Source organism: Aquila chrysaetos, chromosome 9, assembly GCF_900496995.4.
Source record: "Aquila chrysaetos chrysaetos chromosome 9, bAquChr1.4, whole genome shotgun sequence".
In the NCBI taxonomy this organism is placed as follows: domain Eukaryota; kingdom Metazoa; phylum Chordata; class Aves; order Accipitriformes; family Accipitridae; genus Aquila; species Aquila chrysaetos.
In genome coordinates this window covers 39,085,752-39,105,409 of record NC_044012.1, presented here as the reverse complement: position 1 = coordinate 39,105,409, position 19,658 = coordinate 39,085,752, and the positions used below count along the sequence as shown (strand labels likewise).

The 19,658-nt window shown below is 40.4% G+C and overlaps 1 protein-coding gene across 6 annotated transcripts in view; it reads right to left on the bottom strand.

The window, feature by feature from the left end:
* CLTCL1 (clathrin heavy chain like 1) overlaps window positions 1-19,658 on the bottom strand; it is a 37,374-nt gene that overhangs the window by 10,022 nt on the left and 7,694 nt on the right. For 3 of the 6 annotated variants that reach the window (XM_030025966.2, XM_030025961.2, XM_030025963.2), the window contains exons 2-23: window positions 18,460-18,667; window positions 17,805-17,807; window positions 14,058-14,326; window positions 13,623-13,784; window positions 12,736-12,849; window positions 11,208-11,381; window positions 10,739-10,936; window positions 10,153-10,353; window positions 9,873-10,025; window positions 9,114-9,236; window positions 8,239-8,376; window positions 7,869-8,033; window positions 7,281-7,461; window positions 6,757-6,920; window positions 5,885-6,010; window positions 5,423-5,565; window positions 4,591-4,825; window positions 2,590-2,712; window positions 2,024-2,169; window positions 1,450-1,633; window positions 700-892; window positions 48-205 (exon numbers count right to left, since the gene is read on the bottom strand). In XM_030025966.2, the coding sequence (XP_029881826.1) occupies window positions 48-205; window positions 700-892; window positions 1,450-1,633; window positions 2,024-2,169; window positions 2,590-2,712; window positions 4,591-4,825; window positions 5,423-5,565; window positions 5,885-6,010; window positions 6,757-6,920; window positions 7,281-7,461; window positions 7,869-8,033; window positions 8,239-8,376; window positions 9,114-9,236; window positions 9,873-10,025; window positions 10,153-10,353; window positions 10,739-10,936; window positions 11,208-11,381; window positions 12,736-12,849; window positions 13,623-13,784; window positions 14,058-14,326; window positions 17,805-17,807; window positions 18,460-18,667 (3,561 nt within the window). The remainder of the gene's footprint in view (window positions 1-47; window positions 206-699; window positions 893-1,449; window positions 1,634-2,023; window positions 2,170-2,589; window positions 2,713-4,590; window positions 4,826-5,422; window positions 5,566-5,884; window positions 6,011-6,756; window positions 6,921-7,280; window positions 7,462-7,868; window positions 8,034-8,238; window positions 8,377-9,113; window positions 9,237-9,872; window positions 10,026-10,152; window positions 10,354-10,738; window positions 10,937-11,207; window positions 11,382-12,735; window positions 12,850-13,622; window positions 13,785-14,057; window positions 14,327-17,804; window positions 17,808-18,459; window positions 18,668-19,658) is intronic. The other 3 variants (XM_030025967.2, XM_030025962.2, XM_030025965.2) reach the window with 1 other exon arrangement.

Genomic DNA, 19,658 nt, shown 5'->3' with positions numbered 1-19,658 from the left:
CTAAGCAGCAAGTCATTCACACATGGGAACTGTGGATCAAGACATACCTGTTGTATATGGGCATTATTAGGACCACTAATAAACTCCTCCAGTTCTGACAGACGATTAGTTTTAGCCAAAGCAAAAATAAGTTCTGTCTCTACATAAGACTCTCTAGCCTTCTTCCTGGCCATCTGTAAGAACTTGACTAGGTCCTCCCAGTTATCTTGAAGAGAGAAGAGATATGCAAGATCCTTTGTTTAGTCATTCTGTATTGCTCACCTTACTCACCTTAGGAACAGTCTTCACTAGTAGTCTCAAGGATCTCCTCCACCATGATACTAAGCCATCTGCATTTGAGTTAAGGAAGTCCCTGCTAAACACCACATCACCTTCATGTAAGGCTGAACTTCTTGCAACTATTATAGAATCCAGTTGGCAAGCAATTCTGCCACATACAGCTAAATAAATACATTATACTTGGCTATACTTGAAATGGTAACAGCCCAAATTATCTCCACAGGAAGGTCTATCTTTGGTGTAGCGACACAGACAAGCTTGTTGACAGGAATCCCACTAAACATTGATTCATCCATTCCACATACTGACTGCTCCCATTTCCTCTAAAACAGAATTCATAAGAATCCCTGCTGCTCAATGTAGATGCAATAACCTAGCTCATATCCAAACAATCTTAAGTTTGAGGATGCTTTGCCTTACCATTTCTATTAGCTGCTTGAACAACCTCCATGTAGGCAGAAGGATCATCTGCCTTTATATAGGAGTCAATGGCTTCTTTCACCAAGTCCTTCTGGAGCTGTGCTCTGGCTAGCTGGCTCCATACTGCTGGTTCATTACATCTCTCTGCAAATTCATAAGCACGGTCTAAGTTGCCAATGTGCTCAATCAGCACCTGTTTGAAATTGAAGTTCCAAGTTAAAAATCAAAGCTTTGTAACATTGTCCTTTCTAACAGAACTCTTTCTTCAAGTGTTCTGTGTAAGCAATATGAAGCTAACTGCTTTTAGAACAGCCATTTCTGTCCAATGCAGTAGAGGTAGTCAGAATAAGACTCTTGTTGCTAATGTTTCTCCTCTGCCTTACAGAAGTCAATAATGCTGGCCTACAGACAATGCCTAGTAGCATTTGCTTCTCCTGGACCTTTCAAGTAGGAGTCTCCAAAGTAGCCACTTCGAATCAAATTCAGTGCACACACCCCAAGCGTACAGTGCAACATCCCAACATTTTCATTACTCTGACCAGACCAGTCTCTGAAGTCATTATTTTGACTTTGTTTTGCTATTCTTTGCACATAATCCCACTTCTCCCTGCAACTTGGTATCATATGGGAACTCTACTCCAGTCTCAATGATTTAAGTGACAATCACCCCTTGAGAATTAATGTAACAGTACACTCCCCATTCTCTCCATTACCAGCATTCTACACCTTCATGCAGGAACCACACCTCACCTGAATTGCTGAAGTATTAACATCAAATTTTCTGAATATAGCAAATGCTTCTTCATATAGCTCATTACTGATGGCAATGTTTGCGATATCTGGGGCATCATAGTTATCTAGCCGATTGATGTATTCCATCACACGAGTGCGGTCAGCCTTAATGGCAGTCAGGATCAGCAGATTCTGGAGATTCCTTTGGTTAACAGAAGGCATAGGCTATAAGCAGTGCACGGTAACACCTGCTTAAGTGACATATATTGTACATGCAAAAAAATACACCCACTTGCTGTCACTAGCAACAACCTCTCATCCCCAGATTGAGAAGCACTGACATTCACCTTCCAAAAAAGAAAAGGCTTATCAATATCAGTGTTCTCTTAACACGTCACCGTGAACTCCACAGTGTGAACTAGCTCTGTTCTTAAAGTACAGAGCACTTAAAATTTTGCTTTTTCACCTCATTCTACACATTTAAGAGTGCTTAGGTCCTGCAACCAAGAGACCCACAAATAACTTTGGTCACTTCACAACCTAAACAAAGGCACTGAATAGGCTAAACTTGTGGACAAAGCTCTCCTCTTACCTGTGTTCACTGAATACAGAATTATCCAAGACAATTTTTTCCAATAACTCAATCAATTCATTAGGCAGGTCAGCCGTCATAAAAGCTTTCACAGTTACAGAAACTTCCTCTGGATCCTGTGTCTCTGATAAAGCTGTTTGGACAACCTGGATTTGAAGGCAGGAGAGTATTAAGTGTTTTCCCCAAATGAGATAATTGCCAACATATTCCAGTGAACTACAAATTAAGGCTTCAGAACTTTGAGAGTATTTTGTCATAAACAGCAAGAAAGAGCTACTTCTATACAGGACATAGCTATTAAAAGTCACACCTTCGGTCTGTGTAGGGAGCAAATTCACTAAAGGTAGGTCACTCCACAGGACAGAAATGATGTCTTACTGGTAACTAGATTTTCTGACCATGAAGGTCAGAATTAATACCTGCCACTCAAACTCTTAGAAATTTCTATATGGTTGAGATGGGGTCTCAAGGGACCTTGTGGTGAAGACAGCCACTTTAATGCTCCATAACGTTTCCGAGACATCCTAAGGTCTCCTCATACTGAAAGTTTAGCCTTTGTGCTGTACCTGGTCAATAAGCTGCCGCCTGAACGGGTTGTTTTCTTCCAGAACATTTGCCCAGAGCTCAGGGTCCTTCCTGCGCACCAGATAGCGAGCCTCACTCTTAAACAGTGAGTTCTCATTGCAGACCTGAAGAAGAAGTTACAAGTATTAGCATTAATATCAAGGGTCAGTACCACAAGACAGGTTTAGCTAGCTATGAATCAGACAGTCTAGAAGACTGACTAGAACTAATTGCTGACCAATGCTAAATGCCACAGACAAGTTCTTACCCAACCTCTGATCTGGAAGGCTCATGGAGAAGGTCTCCAGCAGAATTTCTATAGCTTCTCTTGGTTTTGCCCGACACACAAATACTGTGACAGTGGCTTCACAGTAACTATTTGCTTCTGTTTGAAGTGAAGACCTGCAGAAGCCTGAAGAACTTAAGTTTTAAATCTAGAAAGGGAGCCACTTGCCTGGGCAGTGTTAAGGAGTGAACTGAGGAACAGTGCTGGTGTTTAAAGCTAGAAATAGGTTACAGATTTGGTGTCATTAGCTTTACACTAGAAATGTGCAGAATAGCAAGTGCATGGATTCCCCTGTTAAAATGTTAAGGGTACAGAATAAATGTGAAATCTCCAATAGAAGTGCAGCAAGGAAGAGTTACGATCCTATTAGTACCACTAGCTTCAATTTCAAACTACAAGAGTAGAAACCTGAAGGTGTATTCCATCTTCTACCAACAGGTCATGCTTTGTTAGTATCCACGTTAGCTCTTGGAATCTCAAGTACTTTGCTGTAAACAAATTAGTAGTCACACAATTTTGCTTTATATTGTACATCTATTAGTTGCAGGAGTTGAGCCCTCTTCTAGGAGGCAACAAGGTCTCAAGAATAATTCTTACACAAGGAAGATCTTTTCTCCATAACCAGAAACACCTGCTCAGAACATCAGTTCAAGGAAGAAACTGTTACTGGCAGGGTTTTTTTTTTTTATGGTTAGCTAGAATGTTAAAGCTTATCCTAGTAAAGCCAACAGCTTGGACCCACCTTCATACCCTGAAATAAAGAGTGCCAAATATAGCCACATTTTTATTTTTTTTTTCAGCTATAGGGGAGGTATTACTTCAAAAATAGCCGCTTCAGTCTGGAAAGTCATCCACTTTCAACAGGATGGCTAGATTATACCACCGTTTTAACACTCACAGGGTAGGCCTTACCAGGGAACAGCATTTACTTCCTTTCAAACAGGGCAAAACAAGCTAGTTCTTAGCCCTACACAGCTGACATTCTTTGCATATACTAGTGCAGAAGTGCAGGTGGAAGGAGAATGTTTTCTTTCTCAGCAGTCACAAGCACTACAATCTGGCATTAAACTCTGGTGTTCAGTGTGAAGTTAGGATGTGTTTGGAGAACCCTGGGAATTTCACTTGCCCTTGAACTTCCAAGGGAGGTTCTAGGAATCAACAAGCTTAAGATAGGAGAGGAACGCTATCAGAATAAGTCCTTGCAGTTTGACTGTCAACATTTATTTTCCTCATTTCTAGTTACACATTGGAGCAACTCTCAGGGTCAACGACAATAAGGGAAAATTACAAGCCCCATTCTAGTTTCAGGAAAGCTTTTCTTTCTACTGTGTAGTCAAGCTAGATGAGAGGCTGTCCATTCTGCTGATCAAGTGCTCAAAGCTCAAAAAAAAATCATATTAACAAAGGTTTAACAGTAGGCATATTCATTAGCTGAGCCCAATAAAGAGTTTAATTTTGAGCAGAATCAGCAGATGAAAGACATGAATGGTACCCTAAAGTTGCAGAGTTATATAATTTTAGTTTGGACATACAGCATAAGAGTTCTTCTCATCAGCATGAAGGTTACTGTCTCCATATAGAAGAATCCTGCCTACCTCAACTCCTGAGTGAGACTGCAAGACAGGATTCTGCAAGTGTTAAGACAAATAGCCAGCTAGGCTTCCACTTCAGGCAGCAAGTAGTTCTTTAACATGTTGATAAAAGCAGTTTTGCTAACCTTTATGAGTTCCAGATCACATTGCCCCCTCTCATAAGCAACGCAGGCCAGATGAGGGTCCCTCTTTTCACAGTATTTGCCAACTACCCGGCTGTCATAGTAAGGATTCTCACGAAGGAACCGCTCTGGATTATTATTACTGTCAATGTAGATTTTGGCCAAGGCATTATGAGTCGCAGGTTCTTCACAGCCTTCATGAATCCTTGATTCAAGCCATGGCAACAGCAACTTAAGCCTTTGAAGAAGCAAATATTTTAGGTTTATAAGTCAGACTGAGGTATGCTTGACAGCTACCCATTAATACCTTGCCTTCCCTTCAAGCTAGTCTGCTGGTCAGACTTAAAAGCAGACTGAGACCAGCCAGTTATTTTTAATGAGTATTAAATGAGTGGAGGCCAGATCTGCAGTTTAACATCAGGTACGGTTGCAGATGCCACTAGTTTTGCAATCTTTCAACTCCTGTTCTATTAGCTGGCTCTTCACACTTAGAGCCATTTGCTTATTCTACAGGTACCTACAAACTAATTACACAAGCTGCTGTGTGCCTTCAACAAGACTGTCAAGACAGTTATATCCAGATTTACTCCAAAGGCACATCCTATGGTTGGCTGTACAGAAGTGTTCAAAAGCCATGTTACTTATCATGTAGTGCTGTCAGGCATTCCTATATGGCCCAAGTAATCAAGAGACCGACTAGCAAATCTAAGCTGCTTTTCTATAAAGAAACAGTATTAGTATTGTATCATTCAACAGAACTGCACCCAACTCAATTTGAGTGTATACCAGGGTCAGGAAAACCCAACACTCATGTCTACAGATGCATTTTCATTACCGATTTCTTTTTTCCACTTCAGCCACCAGCTCATCTGTTGAGAACTGGCCTCTAACCACCATGATCAAGTTCTTAATGACATCTTCAGAACAATCCACATCAAGAAGCCCTCCAACCACTGCTGGTATACGGCTAGGATTCACCTAGAATAAACCACCATCATTAAAATTAGTTATTAGCATTACTAATAACCCACCCCAGTCTTCCACACGGGGAAGTTCTTGTTAACAATTTAAACTATGCTTTAGAGTAATGAATTTTAAGTTACTAACACATTTTTGTATACATTCCAGGAAAAACTACACTTATAAGTTTATAATAGACAAAAGGCTTATTGAAGAGCCTCTGCACTAAAAGTACAGGCATAAAAAAAGACATAGCAGATTCTGCATTAGTCTAGTGAAAGGTTAAGTTCCTTCTAAGGAAGGAAAGAGCAAGAGCTTAAAACTGGATTCCCCTTACCTTCTGTACATAGATCTCTATATACTTCTGCAGATTATTGCGATATAAGTAGAGCACCAGGTCATGAACAAAGTCAAATCGATCACAGACAATGATCAGAGGAAGTTGGTCAGTGAGCTTTGCCTCCTGTATTTTGTGCAAAAAAAAAAAGTAAGCAACCACCATTTGTTGAAGTGTTTTCAAAGCAGGAAAGTCTGGCCAAGTTCCCGTAGCACTAGAAGTCACAATACATTCAAATTTAAGACTGCCAAGCAGACAATTGACTTCAAAAGGAAATTACCCACTATGAATACCATGTGGCCAGTCTATCAGTTGAGTTTTAAGTTTCAGCTCTTCATGAAGTGCCAACATCTCTAGCTTCAAATTGACTATCAATTCACATATCAATTCAGAAGACAGTTGCTGGGCCAAGAACTTAAGAGTGCAAAATGAAGTGGCATTAAAATCCCATTTTACCAGACAAAAAGCACGTGAAGTATTGTAGCATAGCTTGACTCCAGCTTAACAAGCTTTGTCTTGCCAATACCCTTGATAAAGCTCCTTCTGAATTCTTCAGCATGGTCTTCCCTTCTGCCAGCCTAGATTCACCTACTGGTAGGTGACAACATACTCATGAGTCTGGTACAAGTTATATCATACAGGCTAATTTTAAAGGAATGGTGAAGTTGGGATTTTTTTTCCCAGAGGTAGCCTAAACAGGACCTATTATATGCCTGGAGTAGGATCAGATTCCTATTCCAGCTACACAGTAGACTACTCACAGCCATGCCAGCTAAACCTTGAGTTGGTATTTCCCTCCATTAGAATGCCATAGTTCTGCTGTTAAGCAAAACATACAGAGGACTGCTCAATCCATTGGACAGAATATTTACCTTCAGGAAGTTCTTCACCCGTTCTGGGTTATAGCAGTTACTTTCACGGCAGATTCTTTCCACTTCCTTTATCTGACCAGTCTTGCAAGCTGCCTGGATGTACTTGAAGTGAACATCTGGATCCTGGCTGAAGTTTACAATGGAACCCAAGAAATAGAACAGTCCTAGAAAGAGTCACATGTTTTTAACATAGTTAGAAGGGTAAAAGAAGCAAGTGCATACTTTCATGGGCTTCAGCTTGTGACTTAGTTCAACCCTGCTGAGAAGGTAGCTTTCATTCAACTGCAGGAAAAAAATCAGAAGGACTTTTTTTCCCCTCTTTCAGGTTTCATCCTTCTTTCTGATCTTTACTCAAGAGGGTTAAGAAACCATCTAGAACAAAGCTACCCCTAGGGCTCACCTTGATAAATGTATTCTAAGGTCCAGCCATGTGACAAGTACCTCTCCCATAAAAGCTACAATCCTTACTATTAGCTTTAATCAAGTAGTGCTTCCAAGTAAGCTGCTTCCCTCTAATACTGTACCTTCATAGCTTTTGAAAGATTCAAAAAGCTCCACAAGAGACTGGGTACCAAGCTGCTCATGGTATTTAGAAGCAACTTGTACACAGAGTTGTAGGTTTTGCCTAATGTTGGCTGACAGCATGGCACGCAAACACTCCACAGAGTCTTCAACTGAGAGAGAGCCAAAGAAGTTCACAAGCCACTGCAAAGAGATAGAAGTTCTACTCAGTAACTTATACAGGATTTGACTTCTAAAATGTGGCAGCTAGACAGAGTTTCTACCCCAGCTACTAGAGAGAAGTCTTCCATGTGCCAAGACCAAAGACTTAAAAAGAAACACACTCACCATCTTTACAACTACAAAATGCAGTTTGGAAGCAAGAATTGAAATGCCTACCTGGGAAACTGAGGTCAGATTTAAGCCATCAAAAGTATAGATTACAGTTGAATCATTAGTTAGACAAGTGTTCTTGAATCACAGCTGCATGTGCTACTTTGCTGCCTACAAACCACCTTATAGCAGCTGCAGGGATTTTTAGCAGCTAAAGAAGTGCTAAAGAGTGTTCACTTTACTTAAGCTTCCACTTTCTTACTCTAAGACAGACTTACCTCAGGATTCAAGAGGTGAGTATGAACAACAGCACGTTTAATATCATAGAGATCCGTGTAGTGTTCCAAAGCTCGCTGGAGCAAGCCTGCCTTCTCACACAACTGGGCAATATGAGCACGATCATAGTGTGTAAACATTTGGTTTCCAAGAATGGCATCTGCAACCTAGGAAGTTACATTTCATATTCAGACTGTCAGAGAATCACCACAGCTCAGCCTAAAAGTTACTGAAGAGTCACAACACTGACTCATTAGTAGTCTTTGATGTTGCTTAACTACTTATGGCTATCAGTATCAGACATCATATTCTTATGCAAGCCTACCACTGTCTCTCCTTTATTTTTGGAGGAACTAGGTTAAGAGATCTTACCTGCGGGGCATGAATCAAATTCATTTCCAGGAGACGAGTCTGAAGGTGGCCTTCTGCAGGGCGGTTATTTTTCAGGGCATCCAACAGAAAGGACGTGCACTGCTGAATAAGACTGTTCTCCATGAACACATCCACAATCTGTTGAGATCGGTCAAGTTAGAGAAGGGGGTCTATATACATACATGCACAGTTATCTGTATATACTAATGGCCTGGCTAGAAGACTAGAAAGGCAGCTCATCACAGCACCTAGCATGCTGTATTCCCTTTGTTGTCACAGGATTGCTACCATGGTAATACAGACAAGTTTCACACTGTTTTCTTTTTCTCTAGAATGTAAGCAGCACATTACTTTAAGCTACTGTGCCAGATTTTGCCACCCACTCTAATCTTAACACAGCATGCAAATCCCATCCCTTCTCTCTTGTTGAAGTAGCTACTTAGAAAAAGTCTTAGCTTTTCTTGTAGCAACTTCAATTATTTATTAATGTAAATTGCTGCCTTACTTCTCTGTCCATTTAACCAGAAATGGCCACTGGCAGCCAGCACTCGACTTTGCCTTCCTGTAAATTCTCTGCATGGGAAGAGTTAGTGTATGCTCCATTAAAGCCAACAGTAGGACAGCAACACTATTGCTTAGACTAAGACTGTGGCAGATTCATTATCAATATTACAGTAATAAGCCAGAAAGCTTCCACAAGAACTTGAGAGCACACTTGCCTCTAAAGACTTAATGGTAACCAAACTCAGTTAAAGTGACTAAACTATTCTAGTCAAGTCAACTAGAGACCTGAACTGGCCTTACCAGTCACCAAAATGGTACTATGCTATTACCTCTGTCTAGAAAGAGACCAGTACTCTTGTTGTAGGCATCACCTGGTTAATGTTAGCCAGTGGCTCCTCATCCTGTACCAGCATCTGAGAGAACTGCAGGCCTTGCTCTGGACTGACTCTCATCACACTTCTCAGTAAGAAGATCCAGTCTGGGGTATAGCCAACCTAGAGATTTCAGAAACATTCATGCAGTGTCTGGGAAGCTTTACACATTTTTTAAGCCTTCACATTCTTTAGTATGAAATGCTGTGAGGTTGCCATACCCATCCCCCATCTTCCAGGAATTCTCAGACAAAAGCATTGCTTGTCCGTTGACACAGAAATTCAGTATTCACCTACTTAGTAACTGAACTTGTGCCAGGGCATTTCTCTTGCTAGTTAAGAAAACTGCTAGGAACAGATCTTTCAACAGTCTTAAGGCACTATCTATCAAATAAGGTCCTAAACTTAAAAGTGGACATCAGGCAAATTGTTTTGTAATCTGTCCAAAAAAAGGTTTTATGATCTTAGGGGAAAAAAAAAAAATCTTATCTTTATTCTCTAGAACAAGCTTGAGCCAGTCCATTAATTTGATAGTTCATAAAATTCTGGGTGTTCTGAATTTATTTTTTTTGCAGAGTGCTCAGACCTTAGTCATACACTATGATTTGCACTATGACAATGAAGAAAACACTGTTTCTCAATCTTACCTACTTATCAGTTTTAAGTTACAGGAATCAAACTTATCTCATGGAAGATAGCTTGAGAATGTACACATTAAACATAAGATAGAGTCTAGCAGTTTGTGGTAAACAACTTTACCTTTTTAGCATACAGCACTATTTTCTGGAATTGACCAGTTTCAGCAAAGCACTGAATCACTTTGTTTGGCACATTAGCACGAAGATAGACACTGAGTGCAAGGGTTGGGTCAGCTGTCTTCACCAAGTCTCCCAGCTCCTCTGAGCACTCCAGCTGAAGTCAGAAAGGGTATTTTGTCAAGCAGAAGAATTCAGAGATGTAGTATCAACAAAAGTATTGTTCACACTCAATTGTTACAAGGCAACAGCATTAAGCTAGTGTCATGATTGAGTGAGACTACCTTGTCTTCCTTCAGCCACTTTTCCAGAAGCTGCTTGCGGCCCTGCTGTAGGACAGGGCGACAGAGCTCCAGAGACTCAAACTTGTTCAGCTGTCCCTGGTCAAGCAATATTCCAAAGTACTGGAGCAGGGGAGAGGCCTGCCCAGGCTGAGCTGGTACACTCTGGAACTTCCTGATTGTATCACTGGTACGTAGAATTCCCTGAAGAGGCACAAGATAGAGAAAACAAATGTTTAATTACTGAAGGCTGAATAGTATTAGTAAAAAAACAGGTGTTAAGCTCTACACTGAAACATCTACTCTTAAGCCTTCAAGGTGGAGATCTTCACCAAACCAGTGACATTCTAGCAAGAAGTCAGTGGCCACAGCAATTCCAGTCTATGGTTGGAAAAGCATAGCAGATGTTCCTTGATGGGATACAGGAGAATATGAGTCAGTACAACCACCGAACTGCAGAGAACTAAGGATAGTATTGCAGCACTTCAGTTTTTGAATGTCAAGTACTGAAATGCAAGTGAGCTAAGCAAGTCCACTAAGCTAAGGCAAATCCCCAGGACTTCTACGCTGTACCTTTAGAGTTATTTACCTTTGGTGCAGATGCAGCTACTTTAGCAGCATCTGCATAGCTTCCTTGAGCAAACAGTGTGTTGAACTTTCTAGCAAATAATTCCTCTGCCCCAGCTAGATTACTACGTATAGCCATACGCAGGCCCAAGTCAGGATTCTGGAGAACATTCGTAGCATAGTTCACTATGTTGTCTTCCTCAACACACACAGAAAGCACCTGGAAAGGACAAAAGGCATATTGAGGAGTACTGTCCTTTCCACAACTACTATGAAATATAGCAACCAAAATGGCTATCAGTGAAGTACTAGATTATTAAAAAACCCAAGTTCCTCCCCAAGCAGTTCTGTACTAGGAGAGGTTAAAAACTGACTAATCAAATAGTTACTTGCTTCCTTCCATGACATTTGTTGCATCAAGTCACTCATTAGGTTTGTTATACTCCATCTGAGCTTTAGAAGGCTCAAAATCAGAATGCTGGATTTGTTACCTGTCCTTTTTTATTCACACCAATAATGCCTGAGGTAGGTTCATGAGGAGCTGTGACAAAGATAGTATCAGCACTAATGCGGTTCATGTAGATGCACACTCCAGACTCCAAGTCATACATGTGAATATATCCATACTTTGTGATCAGGTAGATAACACCATGCTTAATTCCAATCTGCCAAAAGATGAGTTTTTATTAGTCAAGACTAAGACTATAACAGTTAAGACAGCTGCCTTTAGCCTAGTCACAAGACAGTACTGCAGTGACATGCCTTTGCACTGACACTAAGAACAAATATAGCTTCAGGCTTCTTCCTTACAGACTCAAAGCAATGAACAGCATTGCTGGCCATTTGCAGCCATAGCTCCACTGAATAGAGAGGCTGAAAGGAAATTAAAATTCATCTGCAGCAAAGGACATACTCCTCATCCTAATGAGCCAGGCTGAGGAAGAAAGTTTGGGTATAATCAGCATTCTGGTCTAGATATGTCAGTACAAGTTTCTGTTCAGAAATATTAATGAGATAGTCCCACTCTCTTCCAACAAGGCCTACCCAAAGTACCAGCAGAACCTAAACCAAGCTCAGCTACTGAGTACTCCAGTTTACCTGTCAATTCACTTAAACTGGGAAGGCTTTCAAGCCAAAATGGTCTTCAAAGTACTTTCACTCTGAAACAAGTCTTCAGATGTTTTGTTAATTACACCTCAAGCTGAAGTACAGAGCCACGTGAATCCTGTCATGTAGACAGCTTCCTTTGTTTACCTTAGTTTAAGGCATCTCTTGGTTGATTTATGAAGCTGGTCTATTAGACTGGTCAGCAGTTGCATGCTCTGAGATAGTTTGCTTTTATTACACAATTTCTAGTCCTACAGACATGCTAAGTGAAGTTTGGTCTGTCAAGGCAACCAGCTATGTTCTGTCCTAAAGAACCTCCCATTAATGTCCCAAATTGCTGCTTCTATGCTGCTACTACAGGAAGTATGCCGATACAGGACTCCCCACTCCATTTGTCTCCGACTTCTACTGTAGATGAAATGCCACTTTCATATGAAGCTACTTCAAGCACCAAAACATTCTTATCTAGAACTCTGAACATTAGTAGGAAGTTCAATAGCCAAAGCAATGTTAGAGACATTCTACCAGAAGACACTATTGAGGTTTTTTGGGGTCTGATCTTTTGTTGTTGTTGGGGGTGGGGTGGTGGGTTAGTAGGGGTTTTGCTGGGACTTTTTGTTTGGTGTTTTTCTGTTGTTGTTTTTTTTTGTTTGGGGTTTTTTTTGGTCGAGGTTTTTTTTCCTTCCTAAATACAACCTCAAGTTGACATATCTGGACAAATACTGGAGCAGCCTATATATTTGTGTTTGAGTTATTGTTTTAATGTCCAGTCTACCTCCCACAAATCTATTAACACCCCCCCCAGAACTAGGAAGAATGACAGCAAAGCACTAATAGAAAGCATTCTTTACAACAGAGATGGCAGCTACTTGCCAGGCTGTAAAGTTGATTTTTTGAGGGTCAAACATTTACCTGCATTGCCACAGGAAAGTCTGTCTGTGCCTCAGGTGGGAAAAACACATCAACAGCTTTCTTAACAAATGGCTGATTTCCAGTAGCTGGCTGACCTACTTCAATTATGTGTAGCTAGGAAGAAAAGAGTACATGTCACAAGATTGCCTGCAAGTACAGCCACATGAAAGAAATTCCTCTTTTCAGATATGCTACTGAAGTCATCTGCCACACTTGGCTGATGAATATCTGCCCAATCCAGAACCAGCACAGTCTGGGGAGCTGTGCTCCAGATATTTATCAGAGGGACAAGTTTTCTGGAACTTAAAAACTGGGAAAAAGATCAAAAAGAGAAAAAAACCTCATGCTTTCTATGAAAGCAGACTATTTTTATTCAAGACAACTTGTTCAAGATGTTTTGAGAGAGAATTGTCAATTCATCAACAATTTTGCAGGACAAGTCTAGAGCACTGAAGATATTTTAGGGTTACCTCAGCTCTTTACAGACTGCTCAGCAGTTGTAGCATTCAACTGCTACTAAATTCCACTATCAGTTTGATGCAAACAACCTACCTACAGCACTAAGGCTTATCTAGCCTCTTTCTGTACTGAATTCGACTTCATACACACAAAAAACCCCATGTGGGCATAAATTGATCCTTTAACACCCTGAGCTCAGTTCTTAAATGCATCTACATCTGCTCTTATGTCTAAGTTTCACCCAAGCAACTTAAGACTTTTTGCAGTTTCTACCCTATTGAAAGAAAGCATTTTGACACTGACCAAACATGCTGCACACATGGTTCCCCAGCTGTTCTTCAGAAAGCATACACTAAACTGTGTGATCACTGAAGTTCTATTAGTAGAGTTCTGTTACAGCAGAACAGTAAAACAGCTGCAGACTTTACCTTGCCCCCTGCAGGACTCCTCACAGCAAAACAGAAGAGGGTAGAAGGTTTGGCATTTCCCTCTATTTTGAATTCTGCAAAAGCTGCTGCATGGCCCTCTATAGGTTGGGAGACTTTTCTATCAACTGAGTACAGCTGCATTGCACCAACCACACGATTTTGCTAGAAAAAAGAAGAAAGGTCAGCTTTTAGAGATAAGATTTCAGATGTTTATAGCAAGACCTTTGGGACAGTAAACTAAAAAGCAGCAAATGCCTCTCATCCCCTCCTCCAACACGTTAATCACACTAAAGGTCAGGTTATTCCTACACAAAAGATATCCTTGAATTTTTGATCTAAAGAAACCAAAGTTAAGAAACTATAGCAGCTATTAAGTGAAGTGGGGACAGGGCTGTCCTGATTGTTTTCACAGCATGCTGTTTCCAGCTAACTTACCTGTGCTGAAATTCCTATCAGCAGCAGCCATTTTTGGTGTTCATCTGTTCTGTAATTGATGATTTGGCAGCCCGCAAGACTAGCATGCCTGTCAAACATCTTTTGGGGTTGCGATTCTCCCTCCATGCTCCAGTGGTAGACTGCTGTCTCTGTCACCAAGGCAACTGTATTCACAGATATCCATTTCCAGAAGATCACTTCCTCTGCCATCGTGTGGGCTTTCATTTTACTTTTCATCTCAATGTTAAAGATCTGAAGTGTTTTCCCAGCTAGTATGACAAAACCCAAGAAACATCATAGACAGATTACCACAATGGCCATCTTGTAGTCCACCTGTTTACAGGCACCCTGTTTAACCCACTATTCCAGTAATGTTACAGACAGGGTTAGTGTTCTGTCACATCTGAGCCTCCTTCGATATTTGACTCTTATCAAACAGACTCCCCTCCCCACCTCCAACACCTCTACCATCCCCGAAGCAAAAAAGTCTACTTCTCATGGACACTTACATGGACATTCCAACAACTGACAAGCATAGACATTTTAATTATCTATAAGCTGTAGTTAAAAGACAGTCTAAACTACAGAGCTTGTGTAAACTCTGGTTTAGGTAGCAGAACTGGTATATCAAATTATGGGTGTCTAGTAGATGCCATTCAGTATAATTAATAGAAAGAATGGCTCCAGTTTGTGTCAATTCAGTAGCTGCTGTAGATGACCTGGACCGAGTCCAACAGCACAAGACTTGCAACAGCTCTTGAGATAGCCCAAGACCACAGCTTCCATTTTATTTTTCTGCTGAATGATCTCTGCACTTAACTAGGAGATAGATGGGCTCTGTACAACAGTCATACAAGTGCCTATTGAAGAAGACAGTCAAAAGTTTAGAAAGATTATGGAAAAGTTTGGAGTTTTCGTTCCAGTTAAGGTTACTGCTTCATGATTTAGGTAACTATATTGCAGGTTTAAGCTTCACTTCAGTATTCCTTTTAATTACCAGAAGCAGCTAGTAAGGGTATACTTAAAGCTAATGTTAATTGAACCAACCTATAAAGAATAAGGGACTCTGTTCCCTTCAGTAAGTCAAAGGGATGTTTTACTTCACTGCAGATGAGACGACTCAGCTCTAGGAATATTGTTTTCTGTTCACAAGACACCCACTCAGACTGCTAGAGTATTGGCTTGTAATGCCATTATTTCTATCTACATTTCAGAAATGTTTTCTCTGCTAGTAACACTTCTGACTATCAAACTGGTAGATGTTCCTTCTACTGGGAAGTTTTGATAGATGAAGGCTGCTGGCCACTGAGGAATCATTTTCAAAAGATACTAACCCCAAGTTAATATGCATCTCAGACTGCTCTATAACATTTTAGCATAATTTATACAGTAAATTGATCATATTAGTTTAATGCAGTGTCAAGAGACAACACAAGACTTGACAGCTACCACATGCAGCATTTATGCTCCCTGGATTAATTGCATGAAGAAGTGTTAACCTGATCAACTAGTTCCCAGGACAGCTTACTAGCTTTCCTGGGACCAAAAGCAGCCTGTTTCTGACCACCTTGCTCTGCACATGCAGTTACTGTATTATATAAATGCAATAAGCCCAGGCCTAACACCAGCTGTAAACTGATAGTTAGAAACAGCGTATTTACTGTATTGGGCAACAATTTGTCCAGCAGTGGACTGATGCTATCAAGGGCTTGATTTTGGAACATCCACAGTGTGCAGCCTCACATGCAGAAGGCAGACAAGTAGTTCTGGAAAGTCTCTAGTCACCATCTAAACAGGAATACCAGTATGTGCATACAGAAACTACTCTCAAAGTCAGGTCTTCCTGAAAAGGAAGCAGGATGTCCTTCCTAGTTTTAAGAACATAGAAGAAACCAGTAAGCTACTGGAACAAGCTAAAAGCTCATGCTTGTCTATTTTCTAGACTAAATTTGACTGCTGTGTTACAGTTGGAAATGGCTTTAGAAGCTTTATCAGACAGCTAGCTCTGCATGTTGGGGGCCACAGGAGCCACAGCAATACAATTTCTTAACTGTGGCAACATAAATTCAAACTTCAGAACTCTAAACTGTAATTAAACTACAAAAAAAAATAATCAGTATTTGGATTAAGAGAGCAGAACCTGCTATAAAGTCATAGTGAGGGCAAGTGTGAGTTTGAGTCGTATGTCTTCTTGAACACTTTTAGGCCAAAATCTGAGACAAAAAGCCAGACTCTTACATAAGTTTTTCTGATCAAGCTACCAGACTGAGCAGTCTACTTAGACTATTCTCTACAGGTGTAGTCAAGTAAGCACCTTTGTTTTTTGAACACTGGCACGAGAATTTACATTTCAGTTCACTGGAGCATGAAGTTTCTCCATTCCACAAAGAATGGGAGCACTCCTGAGTGCTGCATTCTCCACTTGCACCAACTGGGGAGTACCCTCACTACAGAGCAAAGCAAGAGAATCACGAACACAAGGACAAAGCATAAATCTTGGTACACCAGGAGAATGCCACATGCAATCCAGAAATGAAATTGTGCATACTGTATTTCAGTTTAAATCAAGAACCATTTCATTTCTTTTTCAGAGGGTGGCTTTGTACGTTTATTGCTCAATAATCCTCAGATTATGAGCAACTTCCAATCATGGCACACTGAGTCACAATATGCAACAGTTTTGACTACTGAAGCCTCAGCCAATCAACAGGGAAAGTCTGGAGTGACTGACTTAAACCATGTCTTCAGTGCAGCTCACTGTAGTTCTGCTGGTTATCATGGGTAACAACACATGGGTTAGGTAGCTCTGTTCATCCTCTTTTCTACCCAACCCTTTGGTCATTAGATTATTGATAGAAGAAGAGATCATTAAGTTTGGAATACCTGACACCACAACTTCACATGTCAATGTGACATCATTCACTCAACCTTCTGCACGGACAGAACAATACTCCTTTTGAGCAAGTCTTAACAGTGGCAAGATTAAAGCTGTATTCTTTGAAGTTGATAAGCCATTTAGTTAGTAAGTTAGTTTTAAAACCAGATGATATAGTTTCCTTTTAAGAGGTAGATGAAGCTCTGCTAGCGTAGAGAAGGCACTTTCCTTGCCAATATGGTTTGTTTAAAGGGGTCCAAGATTAAGGACAGTGAACTCAACAGATCTGAAATTATTTTTTCATTGTTACCATTACCCACACCCCAGGTAAGGCAGTCCTTTGCAAGATGTATAAGCATCTTAGCTGAATCACAGATTCAGCAAGTCAAACATATTAGTTTTTCCCTAATGTCAGTGTAAGCTTGAGATCAAAGACAAGAAGTTACAGGGTTTGTGCCAGTTCTGAGGCCAGTTATTTCTTGGACCCCTAAGTAATTTCACCATGATTTTTCACAATAAAAAAAACACACTTAGGCAGAAATGAATAGCACACAGGACATGCTAGCAGAGGTCTCTCATAAAAATATTGCAACTTGGTTTTGTCTATCAACTGTACTTCCATCATATATACACACACAAACATTGAGAGCACACTCTTCTCCTTCACTTGGTACAGTCAATAGTCAAAGCAGCCAAATGGTTAGCAACAAGCCAATGGAGAACATTTTCACTATAATACCAGTTGAGGATTAAGATCCCCCACCTGGCTATGAAGTGAACTGTCAAATGGCTACCTTAAAGTTCAGTACTTTTTATGAGATTAGACCATTCTGTACTACTGAACATGAAATGTCACGACAAAGTTCACTCACCATCTGTTTAGATAAGATGCAGGAAGAAAAGTACATAGTCAGTAACAGTTATTGAGATTAAATACCAGAAGTTGGTCATTTAAGAAAAGAGCCAGAGATGTATTAACAATTATTTCTTCGAGCTCAGAGTACTACTTAAAGGCAGCATCAACATCACAGTTACTGGAAAGCAGAGGTCTATCTGCAGGATCTCATTATTACCAAACTTAACATGCTTGTACATTTAGACTTCCACAGTTACTGGCCATCCTTATGACATTTTGTTGTTATCTAGTAAGCTCTTCAGAGCTACAAGAAAGGGCCAGGACAGAGCAGAGACCAAGAATGGCTTTGCACCCCTATTCATCTTTACAAGTGAACATTGTGTTTACAACACCTGTTTAAAGGGAAAGTATACCATATGTTGACCTGGTCCTCAGTGAGGATAGGAGGCTGCAGTGCCCAGCCCAAGCATCTCACACCTACTTGGAGGCAAACCATCCAAAGATTACTGAAAAATCTACTGCCAAAACTACAGCATGCAAGTTCAGGCAAGAATTCTCATCCTCATATATATTCTTAGAAAGTTTAGATAAATCTTAAGCTTAAGAACATATGTAAGCAGTAATACAGCTAAACAGTATGTTTCATACTGCAATAATAAAGGGTTACTCACCTTTTAGCGCAATTACTTTAGAGGCTGGATTCATGATGGCACTTTCGGCAGAAATTGGGCGTCTGATGGGTGTTGTTGGATCACTCATGTCAATTATCACTACTTGTGCCTGCTCTCCCACTTTCTCCCTGATGCAGATGAACTTGTCAGATTCCATTGTTAGGGTACTGAATCCAATGTTTGCTGGGTTAATGCCCAAATTTTGGAGCTAGAAAGACGGAAGAGAGTGCTTTATTACCCTTCCCATGTTGAAGGTCTAACTCAAGCCTATGTCTAAAGTCTCCTCCAGAAGGAAATGCAAGACTAGTATACTTCTCTGACAAGAGTGTATATTATGGAAGTACAATTTATCTTCTGATTCTCTTTGTTGCATAGGTAAAGGACTACACAATTCTCACTATTCAAGTCCTAAAGACATTCCAAAGTTGTGTTATTGATGCAAACTAAAAGGAGTTTTAACATAAGCATTTATTGCATAACTTTGGTCTAGTAACGTGATAGGCTGTATGCTATCAGTAGCATCACGATTCCAGATTAAGCAAGGCTGGTAAATTTGATATTAGAAACTTATTAAGTGGCAGAACTACAACGTACAGCATCACTGGGCCTTATGGAAAGAACCAATTACCCTTATGCAACCTATTCCTAGCAACATTATGGAATGAAGTCTACATAGCAGGTCTCAAATGGCCTATTTTTACAAGTGCACTTGTTCATCTTGCTTCTTAGACTCTAATTCTTACCAGTGAAAGGTAAGAAAGTTGTGTTAAAATAATCAGTCATTCCATCTCTCCTTGCCCAAGATGTCATCCCACCTGGCTCAACAACAAGGGCAAGGGATTTCAATGCAGGCCCCCTCCAGCCTTACATCCAACTCTCAAAACATAACTTGTGCTCAATCATGTGGCAGTAGGTACAAAGCAGTTACTCTTAATGTAACTTAAAGTCATTTTGTGCCACTGAATAGACTGCCCTGGAAGATGGCTATTTCCCATTTTCATCCTTTTGTGTTAACTTTGTTTCCATTCACTTACAATTTCAGGTTAACAGGAGCAGGTGGCAGTGAATGAGTATCACTGTTTCAATTGGTCTGCAGTAAATCAGATTCACCTATGTAGCACACCTCAGCTTGGTATGTATGCAAGCTGCATTTTATATAACAGTAACTGTGACAAGCCTGAGCACCTGCTTTATGCCCC